Source organism: Engraulis encrasicolus, chromosome 19 (assembly GCF_034702125.1).
Source record: "Engraulis encrasicolus isolate BLACKSEA-1 chromosome 19, IST_EnEncr_1.0, whole genome shotgun sequence".
Classification (NCBI taxonomy): Eukaryota; Metazoa; Chordata; class Actinopteri; order Clupeiformes; family Engraulidae; genus Engraulis; species Engraulis encrasicolus.
The window spans coordinates 50,842,926-50,855,425 of record NC_085875.1 but is presented as its reverse complement, the minus strand read 5'-3'; the positions used below and the strand labels follow the sequence as shown (position 1 = coordinate 50,855,425).

Below are 12,500 nucleotides of genomic sequence, written 5' to 3'. Positions count from 1 at the left end.
CACACACACACACACACACACACACACACACACACACACACACACACACACACACACACACACACACACACACACACACACACACACACACACGTGACATGCACACATGTGACAGACAAACACACACACAACGTGACATGTACCATGCACCACATTTCAACTGTAAAGACCAGATCTGTCTGTGTGTCTGTCTGTCTGTCTGTCTGTCTGTCTGTCTGCATCAGCCAAAGGGGGGAGCCACCTGAGTCGCTATGGGAACACATGTCCAATGGCACGGTTCCAGACGGAGCATGTTCTGACTCAGACAATCTCCAGCTGAGTGCCGACACACACACTGAGATGCACACACACCACACACAAACACACACACACACACACACACAGACAGCCTTCATGAGTCACCCGACCAGACCACCCCCCCCACAACACACACACACACACAACTCTTCTCAAATGGAAGACAAAAATGCCGCCCCCTCACCCTCCAAACATCCTCAGGACAGATGTCACACACACACACACACACACACACACACACACACACACACACACACACACACACACACACACACACACACACACACACACACACACACACACACACACACACACACACACACACACACACACACACACACACACACACACACACACACACACACACACCATAGCTGGAAACATCCATTCAGCTTTTGAACGTGCACTTTGACAATTCAATGGTGCCGGGGAAATTTCTCAAGAAACGTCTGACAATTAACGCAGTACTTTCAACAGAACCCTTAAAGTGTTTCATGTCATATGTGTGGACCGTACACATAAGTATAAATAGTAGCCTCTTACTGCAGATGGGGTCGCCGGCGACCCTTTTCACTTGCTGAAAATGCCTAAATACGTCATAACAACATTGCTATGACATTACAGAGAGCCATAGCGCTGCGCTAAGGGGTTAAACATTGTATTAAATATTGTCATTACACTGTACCTAATGTGGTAGATCCACTGTAATAGTGAACAATTAAAATAAAGAGTTGCTCGACTTTGTTCCCCGGGTTGATATATACATCTTCTCCAGATGAGATTGGATTTGGATCCCACAGCTGCCCTGCTCATAGCGGTTGTAGCCTGGGAATTCCCGTAATGTCTTGTGTGCTCGCTCCTATCTGAAGGCCAGCATGGAAACCCATGCTGAAATCTTCACATGAGTTTGGGAACCAAACCACAGAGCGGGGAGACAGCGCAAGACATATTACGACTAGACAAACTAAAGCTCATGTAGTGTGTATTGGCAGGAGTATTCACATTTGTCAGCAGCTTTATTGCCTGGTCTGATATGTCCTGTACTGTCCAGACGGGATTAGCTCCGGATCTCACAGCTGCTCAAAACACTCGGACTCTGAGTAGCACTGCCCACTATCCATCGCACACACTAATACCCTGTTTACATGTCTATAGATATTGTTTTGCAAACACATCAGTTTAAGCCTTTGGTTTAAACATGTACAGAGTTTTAAACTGTTTTTTTTTGTTTATCCGCATGTCGTGTTTATATGTAAATGGTTCAAAGAATATGCACTTTTAAAAATGTCCGCTATCATCCTCTATCCTGACACTCTAACTGGGCGAATACACCAGCCGCGACATGAGCGAGGTGAGCGACGGAAGTAATTGACTTTGTATTGAGTCGCGCGACAAAAGCGATTCTGGAGACAAGAGGCGATTCGCGCAACGAGAGCAACAGTTTGTAGTTGAACTCCTAGGAATGTTATGCAATTGAGCTATGACGCGGATCAGCGACAAGTCACGACAGCCAATGACTGTATAGAGGTCATTGACCACAGCCAATGGGAATGTTTGAATGCTTGCGTTCTGCTTGTAACAAACATACTCTAGTCGCTTCGATCGCTCGTATCGCTTGCTGCTGCACAGAAGCGATTCTCTGTCGCTTCAATCGTGTCACGGTCTCTTCGCCCAGTAATGCAGTGAACAGTCTCAATCCACACAGAAGGTAGTGAATCCAATCTGGAGTTAAACGTTGGTATATAGAAATTGATCAATATTGCGGATGTCAGGACTCAGGAGGTTAAGAATTCCAGAGTTGGGGAGCAACGTGACTGAAGGATCTACTAAGGTGGGCAGAGAAGACAGTAAGGAGGATTGAAGACGAGGTTCTTAGGGAGCGAGAGAGGTTAGCAATGTGAAGAATATTGTAGACAAATATGGAGGGGCAAATTGTGGATGTCTGTGAATGTGTGGAGGAGAATTTTGCAACTGAATATTTAACTCTTTTGAGGAGTAAAGATTTCCCCTCAGTTCTTCTAGAATTTTACTTGAACATTCTGCAGATCCCATAGAACTCGGCGCAAAAATCACTCAAAGTCCTATGACATCATAATGTGAACTCAAAAGTCTAATCACATACTGAATGTGATGCTACTCCTCAAAGGGTTAATAGGGAGCCAGTGGAGATTACAGTATGTAGTCATGCTGTTGTGGTGTGATGATGAGAAGGTTTGGTGATGATGAAACAGGCAGATGTTGTTCACAACTAAAAACCCTTTTGGACAGTGACCACAACACAAATCGACACTTCAAATCAGCGACTGTCTGTCAAATTCCCCCAGACTAAACTAAACTAAACGCCCGCCTACCTACACAGCCAACATCGACCATGCCTCTCCTCCCTTCTGCTCCTCCACTACTGCGTCTCCTCTAACTTTACTTCTCCGCTCCTCTGCGCCTCTTCTCTTCACTTCTTCTCTTCACACCACAACGGCGGTCACACGGCCACATCTCATCTCTCGCTGCCTCTAAATTAGACCACTTCAACTTCCCCAATTGCCCCAATGACAGACAGGAAGGACCTGCCACACCAGCTGTGCACACCTCCACAGGGGATCATTTGATGTGGAGATGCTGGTGCTGTTGGTGGCTGTTGGTCATGATTCCATCTCTACACTGTGACCACCAAAGCCACCGACTCACCCCACCCCCATCCCCAGGGCCGGTTAAAGATGGCCTGGGGCCCCTAGGCTACACGTCGCTGCCACTCTAGTAGTACACTGAGACCACAATACACCCCTGCCCCATCATCAACACTAACTCACCCACCCACCACCATAGCCACTCATCCCCTCCAGCCCCCTCCTTCCATCATCAACCCCCCACCACCATAATCAACCCCACTCCACCACCACAGCCCTCCATCTCCACCCCCCCTCCTTCAACACCCCTACCCCCCTCATCTTAGCCACCCATTCCCATGACATCACTCTGCAGACATTCCAGAATACTCCCATCCTGCCACAACACTACACTCCCCCCCCCACTACACAACCCACCAACATTAGACACACACGCACGCACGCACGCACGCACGCACGCACGCACGCACGCACGCACACACGCACGCACACACACACGCACACACACACACAGGGTGAGTAAATCTGTCAAGAGGGATAGTGTTGCAGCACAGGGAGGTAATCACAGCACGTCTGCTCTCATGCCTCCTGCACTGACAGCATCACACACACACACACACACACACACACACACACACACACACACACACACACACACACACACACACACACACACACACACACACACACACACACACACACACACACACACACGCACATGGCATCACCAGCTGGGAGAGATCTCCCTCTTCTCCTGGCTCTCCCCCTCTCCTCCATCCTTTCATTCCCTTGTTTCTGTTCTTTCTCAATCCCTCTCTCTACCTCCCCCACTCCCTCCCTTTCATTCTGCACTATTCTCTCTCTCAGCCTGAATCTACCTCTTTCTCTATCTCTATCTCTCTCTCTCTCTCTCTCTCTCTCTCCCTCTCTCTCCTCTCTCTCTCTCTCTCTCTCTCTCTCTCTCTCTCTCTCTCTCTCTCTCTCTCTCTCTCTCTCTCCCTAAGGAGGACTTAACTAAAGAACAAAGTATAACAATCCCCTCCTCTACTAACCCCCTCAATCCGATCCTTTCATTCTCATCCAAGGTTTCTCTTCTCTCCCTACCTCCATCCCTTCAACCCCTCTCTCTCCCTCTCTCGCTCCCTCTCTCTCTCTCTCTCTCTCTCTCTCGCTCCCTCTCCCTCTCTCTCTCTCTCGCTCCCTCTCCCTCTCTCTCCCCTCCTTCCCTCTCTGTGGCCGTGTCCCCTCCATCAGATGTGGGGTCATGTCAGGATGTCTGCCAGACTCTGTGTTCTCTCTCTCTCTCTCTCTCTCTCTCTCTCTATCTCTCTCTCCCCGGTCACGTCAGGATGTCAGCCAGGCTCCATGTTCTCTGTCTGACTCCATCTGTGCTGCTTGTTTCCCTCAGCGTTCGCCTTGACAGGTCGCACTATTGGATTACAGTATGTTTGCATTCCTCAATCCCCACCTCGACTGACCCCCCCATCCCCAATCCCAAAACACCCTCAACCAAACCACCACCACCACCCCCACCCCAACCAAACACCCTTGATCCCTCTGCTGTCATCTCCTCTCCACCTAACCTATCCCAGCTGGAGTCCCCTACTTTCCTCTCCTCTCCTCTCCTCTCTTCTCCTCTCCTCTCCTCCTCTCCTCTCCATGTGCCTCTTCACCTCTCCTTTCCTCTCTTCTCCTCTTACCTTTTCATCATTAAAGAACATTAAATAAATGTAACTTTGACACAATGAAGAGTACTCAGTGTACTCATATATAGCCACTTCAATTTATTTTTCATTCAAAATAATTTGGAAAAAAAGCAGTTAATGTATCAAAATGTGCCTCAGAAAAGCAAGTGAGAGGAGTGGGATTTTACCATAGGGTGAACTCACTTTTGTGAGGTACATTGTGAGCAAATAAGCACCCTTCGTCTGTCAATTCAGTTGTCAGGTAGCCATTGAACAGTTTAGGGGGGACAAAGTGGTCCTCAGACAGAAAAAGTTTGAGAAACAGCCATCCAGGCAAGGCCATGCAGGGTCTGCCTGCCCACAAATCACTGCCTTGTCTTTTTGCCAAGGGGTAAAACACTGCACAGCTGTGCCTGAGTGCTGGTGTGTGTGTGTGTGTGTGTGTGTGTGTGTGTGTGTGTGTGTGTGTGTGTGTGTGTGTGTGTGTGTGTGTGTGTGTGTGTGTGTGTGTGTGTGTGTGTGTGTGTGTGTGTGTGTGTGTGTGTGTGTGTGTGCTGGTGCTTTGCCATAGCCCACTGCAACAGGTGGCATGACCACGCAGTCTCCTCTGTGGCTCTCGGCTGGGCTGTGGGATAGACTAGACGGGCAGAGGTTGTGTGTGTGTGTGTGTGTGTGTGTGTGTGTGTGTGTGTGTGTGTGTGTGTGTGTGTGTGTGTGTGTGTGTGTGTGTGTGTGTGTGTGTGTGTGTGTGTGTGTGTGTGTGTGTGTGTGTGTGTGTGTGTGTGTGTTTGTGTGTGTGTGTGTGTGTGACAGAGAGAGATTCTTCTGTGGCCCATCTCTCAGCATGCTAATAACGCAGCTATCCCAAACTCGAGAGCGCGACAGCTATCCTAAACACGAGGGCCCTCTCCCCCCTCCCCCCACCTTCACTCCTCTCTACCCTCCACCCCCCCCCCCCCCCAACACACACACACACACACACACACCCCTATCACCTACAGCCGGCAGGAAGTGAGGGTATATTAACTACAGTGCAGCCAGAGAACCCGAGAGAACTCTACGCAGTGAAATGCAAGTCCAGTGATCACTCAGCACCAGCGTTTAAAGTACCATAGACATGCAAGTGGAGTAGAGCAGTAGAATAGAGTAAAGTATGGTAAAGCTGAGTAGAAAAGACATGAGTAGAGTAGAGTAGAGAAGACATGATACAAATATAGTAGAGTAGAGTAGAGTAGAGTAGGGTAGAGTAGAGTAGAGCAGAGTAGAGTAGAGCAGAGTAGAATAGAGTAGAGTAGAATAGAGTAGAGTAGAGTAGAGTAGAGTAGAGTAGAATAGAGTAGAGTAGAATAGAGTAGAGAAGAGTAGAGTAGAGTGAAGTAGAGTAGAGAAGAGTAGAGTAGAAAAGACACGATAAGAATAGAGTAGAGTAGAGTTGAGCAGAGTAGAGTAGTAAAGTAGAGTACAGAAGAGTAGAGTAGAGAAAAGTAGAGAAGAGTAGAGTAGAAAAGACATGATAAGAATAGAGTAGAGTAGAGAACAGTAGAGTAGACATGATAAGAAAATAATAGAGCAGAGTAGAGTAGAGTAGAGTAGAGTAGAGTAGAGTAGAGTAGAGTAGAGTAGAGTAGAGTAGAGTAATAGAGACATAATGACATAATTAGAAGTGTCCCCTTACCTCCGATGGGCCCAATCTTGTTTGTGATGGCGTAGCGCAGGATGCGTTCCTCCTTGATGTACATGGCGAAGATGCGCTCCACGCTGAGTTCCTGCGTCTCGGGTCCGCTGCGGGGCCCGTGCTGGCACTGCGGGTGCGTGATGTTCTGCCGCAGCTGGAACGAGAAGGTCTCGGCACCGCTCTCCGCCGACACCACCGTGAACTCACGCACCGACGTGGAGGTGATCACTGCGGGATTCAACAAACACACAGGCATAAGGTATAATTTTAGGTGTGGATGGTGGGGACATGTCCATATCACTTTTGAGATGAACCTAGATTGTCCCAACCAGAGAGGGAACTTTTCCACAGATATAATGCAAAATTAGCACATTAGCATTTGCCAATTTGATATCCCAAGCCAAACGTACACCTTTGCGCATATTCATTGCAGTACATTAATTAACAATTACTAACTAATTTATGGGCATTAGCTATGGTTGTAGGCTACCCCCTGACATCTGAGCACAATAAAAGGGCATTGACCCACACAGACATCTCTCTTTTAGAACAAATGTGATAAACAAATACACAGGCATCTCTCTGTTAGGCTACAGTATGCTTTGAATACACGAGTATTTCTCAGTTACATCAAGCAGTTATGCTTCATTGCAATGCAATGCATTCATTCATAGTATATAATAGTAGAGATCAACGCAAAATGAATGTAAAAAGGATGCAAGGTGAGCTTTAATAAACCATGAACATTGTGATATACTATACTACACATTTTCTTCATGATTGGTACTAGAGTGCGTTCATTTTTTGCTGTACATGTGACCACCCAGACGAGCCAGCCGCCATAATAATGCTAGGAGACAGTGCTGAGTTATAGGAGTGACTAATGGTTTGTGTTTGCAACTCATCAGGGCCGCCAGACACCACTTCCTTTAAAAGGAAGCGAAGGGACCCAAGTCACCCAGGCTCCTGCTTTTTATAGCCGCGGCTCTTTCTGCGCCTTCCCCTCTCCTCAACTGCCCCTCCTCCACTCCTCTTTTCCCCTCTCCTCTCCTCAACTCCCATTCCTCCACTCCTATTTTCCCCTCTCCTCTCCTCAACTGCCCCTCCTCCTCACCTCCCCCTCCTCTCATCAACTCCCCCTCCTCCACTCCTCTTCCCACCTTTCCTCTCCTCTCCTTCCTCCTCACCTCCCCCTCCTCCACTCCTCTTTCCACCTCTCCTCGCCTTCCCCTCTCCTCAACTCCCCCTCCTCCACTCCTCTTCCCACCTTTCCTCTCCTCGCCTTCCCCTCTCCTCAACTCCCCCTCCTCCACTCCTCTTCCCCACCTCTCCATTCCTCTCCTCTCCTCTCCTCGCCCCCTCCTCACCCTCTTTTCTCCTCTCCTCTCTTTACTACCTCCTCTACTCTCCTCTTCCCTCCCTTCTCTCGTCACCCCCTTTTCCCCTCTCCTCTCCACTCTTCTCCTCTCTCCTCTCCTCACCCCCTTCTCTTCTCTCCTCTCCTCTCCTCACCCCCTTCTCTCCTCTCCTCTTGTTACTACCTCCTCTCCGCTCCATTCCTTTCCCCTTCTCTCCTGTTCCTCATTACTATACCTCATCTCCCCTCCTCTCCTCTCCTCTCCTCTCCTCTCCTCTCCTCTCCTCCTCTCTTGTCCTCTCCTCTCCTCTCCTCTCTCCCTCCTCACCTCGCCCCCTCATTTCTCCTTTTCTCTCTCTTCTCTCCTTGTCCCTCTCCTCTCTTCTCCCTTTTACCTCCTCTCTTCCCCTCTGCTCTCCCTCCTCTCCTCACGCTCTCTTCTCCTCTCTTCCCCTCTCCTCTCCCTCTCCTCTCACTCCTCTCCTCTCTTCTGTCCTTCCTCTCCTTGCCTCCTCCTTCACTCTGTTCTCTCCCTCCTCTCCCCTCTTCTCTCCCTTCTCTCCTCTCCTCTCCTCTCCTTTCACTCATACCTCCTCTCTTTCCCCCTTCCTCTCTTAACTCCCTCCTCTCTCATCTCATTCAATCTGTTGCAAACATTTTGGAGATTGTATTGCTGTAATGCAGCAGGGCAGATATATCTTTGTCCTTATGGGTTTGACCTATTGCCCTCTCTTTATGGGCGAATATACTTCTCCTTATGGCCAGACATACCTCTCTCCTTCTTCCCCTCTCCTCAATCGCTACATATTCCCCTCTCTCCTTACAGGTGTACATATCCCCCCTCCCCTCCCCTCCCCTCCCCTCCTCTCCTTTCCTCTCCACTCTACTCCTCTCCTCTCCTCTCATCTCCTCTCCCCTCCTCTCCTCTCCTCTCCTCTCCTCTCCCCTACACTCCTCTCCTCTCCTCTCCTCTCCCCACCTCTCCACTCTGCCTCTCTCCTCTCCTCTCCTCTCCTCTCCTTACTTACTTACTTTCTCTCCTTACAGGTGTAGAGGTACATATTCCTCCCCCTCTCCTCATCTCAGCAGCTGTATAACTGCATGGCCACATCTAGAGTTTGACTGACTGCCCTCTGCTATGGCACCGGCCTGCAGTTATTGGGGAGTGTGGAGTAACATACAGTGTTGCACTTTAAATGCAGACAGGCTACGCTGACAGCTTCGGCTGGGACCAGGACAAAACCATTCCCAACCCCCCCCCCCACACACACACACACACACCGCACACACACACACACACACACACACACACACACACACACACACACACACACACACACACACACACACACACACACACACACACACACACACACACACACACAAACACACACACTGCTGCCCCTTTCCCTCAACACGGAACAACTGACCCCTTTGCCAACTGATACACCCCCTCCCCCCACCCCCACCCCACCAAACACCAATACTGCTGCAGTGAGAGTTTCACTTGTGGACTGTGGAGTCACTTAACATGGGAAGATACGCACATACACACACACACAGAGAGCAGAGCACTGTGGAAAAGTCCTTGAAAGGACATGACATAAAACCTCAGGCACTGTGGCAGGCAATATTGTAACGCATACACTAACAGAGTAACAGTTGTAAATAAGCGGTTCGCTTGGGGGGAAAAACACACCTCACAGTTGCTATACTGAGGCAACACATACAGACAGTATATGATGTTTTTGAAGAGTGTCGAGGTTTATTTGGAAAAGAGCCTAGATTCCCTATAGTGGGCAATTAGGTTATATTGTTTTACGCAAATATACACCAGCTGATTTCAATGGTGCTCTAAAAAAGGCTACGATGTCCAAGAGACTTAAGAGGTTGTTGGAAAGCATGCTGTGATTGCGATATAGAATACCATATTAATTTACGGCTCTTCTGGACTATGGCCAGAGAATAACTACACACCCTTTAAGGAAAACAAGAGCCTGGAGGGTCATGCTGGGTGCCTGTGTGTGTGTGTGTGTGTGTGTGTGTGTGTGTGTGTGTGTGTGTGTGTGTGTGTGTGTGTGTGTGTGTGTGTGTGTGTGTGTGTGTGTGTGTGTGTGTGTGTGTGTGTGTGTGTGTGTGTGTGTGTGTGTATGTGTGTGTGTGTGCGTGCATGTGTACATGCTTGCCTGCCTGCGTTACGACTGTTACGACTAGGTAAAATAATGTACACATTTAAAATGTGAACCCTTCCCCCCAATAAATGTTTCACAATTCGGTCTTTCCAGAGCCCCTGTTTAAATGGGGTTAGTACGATGTTCTATTAAGACCAGGCTTGGTTGGCTGGTGGTTATCTGACGGGTAATACTGAAAAGGTCTGCTGGGAGTATAGGTGAGTACAGGGTTGGCGACAGGCAAAGGCATACAAGGCAGCTTTATATGGTGGAAGGTGACCCGAATGGTAATAAATGGTGGGTTACCAAAGAGGTAGTATTGGATGGTCTGCTTGTAGCGGGTGGGCGAGTGCATGGTGACAGGTGAGTTACTTGAAGGGTAATAGAGGGTCTGCTTGTAGTGGGTAGCTGAGTGCATGGTGAGTTACTTGAAAGGCAATAGGTGGTTGATTACCTGAAGAGTAATGGGTTTACCTGAATGATAGTACTTGAAGGTCTGCTTGTAGTGGGTGGGTGTGTGCATGGTAATGGGTGAGTTACCTGAAGGTGGTGGGTTACCAGAGGGGTAATGGGTGGTGGGTTACCTGAAGGATAGTACTAGAAACTCTGCTTGTAGCGGGAGGGTGAGTGCATGGTAATAGCTGGTGGGTTACCAGAGGGGTAATGGGTGGTGGGTTACCTGAAGGATAGTACTAGAAACTCTGCTTGTAGCGGGAGGGTGAGTGCATGGTGATGGGTGAGTTACCGGAAGGATAGTACTGGATGGTCTTCTTGTAGTGGCTGGGTGAGTGCATGGTAATAGGTGAGTTACATGAAGGGTAATAGGTGATGGATTACCTGAAGGGTAGTACTGGAAGGTCTGCTTGTAGGGCTCCATCTGAACGGTGCCCCCGGGGGGGATGAAGGGCACGCTGCCCTGGATCTGGGTGTCGACGCTCAGGTAGTTCTCCCCGTCCAGCCCCCGCGCCGTCTGGATGATGCTCAGACGCTCGTTACCCGGGTAGAAGGTCACGTCCGCATGACGCACAAACTCAGCACCTGAGGAAGAGGAAGAGGAGGAGGATGGACATGAGGAAGAGGAGAGGAGAGCGTGTAAGGAGCAGGGCTTGACACTGGCACCGGCCAAATGCTGGTGAAACTTGGCTTTGGCTAGTAATACTTTCAGTGTCACTAGCAAATTCTGCTGGCAGTTTATTCCTTGGTATGACATACGCATCATACTTGTAGTAGCCTACGTGTATACTCTGTTGTTTTCCCCTTGTGTATCAATTGTTTGTACAGGTATTTAACTCATTGGCTGCCTTAGCCGTCGAGTGACGTCATTTCGAATAGTGACGCCCCCTGCCTTCGACGACGTTCGCCGATAATTGCGTTTTTTTACAGCCACGCCTTGAGGACGGTCTGACCTATGTTGTGTATTAATTTCACGCCTCTAGTCATGTTCTAACTGTTCCTGTAGGTGGCAGAAGTGTCCTTAGGAACAGTCAGGGCAGGGCATTAGCTCACATCAAGAGGAAATGTCAAGACAAAAACATCCCTTTTTACTATTATAATCTCAAAAGTAGCATAGTAAAATCATTTTTGAAAGTAAAGCACCTGTGACAGTAGTCTACTTTCTTGCCCTCTGATTTTAACACAGGTATTCTACTGATTTTAGTGTCAGAGCCTGACAAAAAAAAAAAACTTCCTCTCATGATCAAAATACACCCCCCTGTTGCCATCTAGCTAGTAGGCATTGTAACTAGCTTGCCCAAAATAAACCATGTTCAACCAGAGATGATCTGTGTGGCAACTGTTTCATTTTGGATAATGTGATCAGCCTACACAACATCAGGATGATGTGTACAAAAGATCATCTAACAGGAAAATGCACGGGACTAGTGGTCACCTCGGTTGGGAATGTTTGGCTATTGTTTGCTACGCTAGCTAGCTAGCACGAAATCGCTAACAACTTACAACTAAGCCTAAATAAAGGAGCCTTGGTAAGTCAACCATTTTTACTCATTCTACAGTTGCAGTTGTGGATCTGTATAGTATGATCAGCTTACTGTATCATCAAAAAGACAGGGGGGTTGCAGATTCTTGGAACAGAGTAGGCTAGCCTTTGTGTCTGGTCAGATACATTCAGCTCACATTGAGAAAGCATTGCACTTAGCCTCAGACCAGCTAGCCTTCCCCACTCCAATCGGCTTGTGAAATGTTGGATATGTGATCAGTACTTTATCAAAAGAAAATTCATTGAACAATATATGACAAGATCACTATAGCAGAAACATGATGACTGTAATCATCAATCTGCAAATTGTCCGCTCTGCCAAAGAAGCAGCAGTAAGCTAAGTTGTGCTGCCTGCCTGCCTGCCTCTCAGTTCACATGGTACAGGAGGAAACAAATCAGCTGTGATTTGTTCCCCAACGAGAGGACTACAGGCTAAACAGAGGGACTATGAGACAGTATTTCTGTGAGTTTAGTATTTCACATGAGTTACATGCACCTGCTGTCATGATCCATTGTGCGCGCCAGCAACAAACCAAAACACTCTTGTTTTCAAGCCCACCCCGTATATTTCAGTACATTATTAGGTTGAAAAGACCATACAAACGATCTTTTGTTCTGGCTACAGATGACAGGAGACTCTGTAATAGCATCTGATAGGTTTGGAGTTGTTAGGACGGTGTCATTATGAGCAAAAA

The 12,500-nt window shown here is 48.2% G+C and overlaps 1 protein-coding gene across 3 annotated transcripts in view; it reads right to left on the bottom strand.

The window, feature by feature from the left end:
- The window catches only part of nid2a (nidogen 2a (osteonidogen)), a 116,370-nt gene that overhangs the window by 71,104 nt on the left and 32,766 nt on the right, over positions 1-12,500 (bottom strand). For all 3 annotated transcript variants that reach the window (XM_063184650.1, XM_063184651.1, XM_063184652.1), the window contains exons 8-9: positions 10,647-10,847; positions 6,282-6,509 (exon numbers count right to left, since the gene is read on the bottom strand). In XM_063184650.1, coding sequence (XP_063040720.1) covers positions 6,282-6,509; positions 10,647-10,847 — 429 coding nt within the window. The remainder of the gene's footprint in view (positions 1-6,281; positions 6,510-10,646; positions 10,848-12,500) is intronic.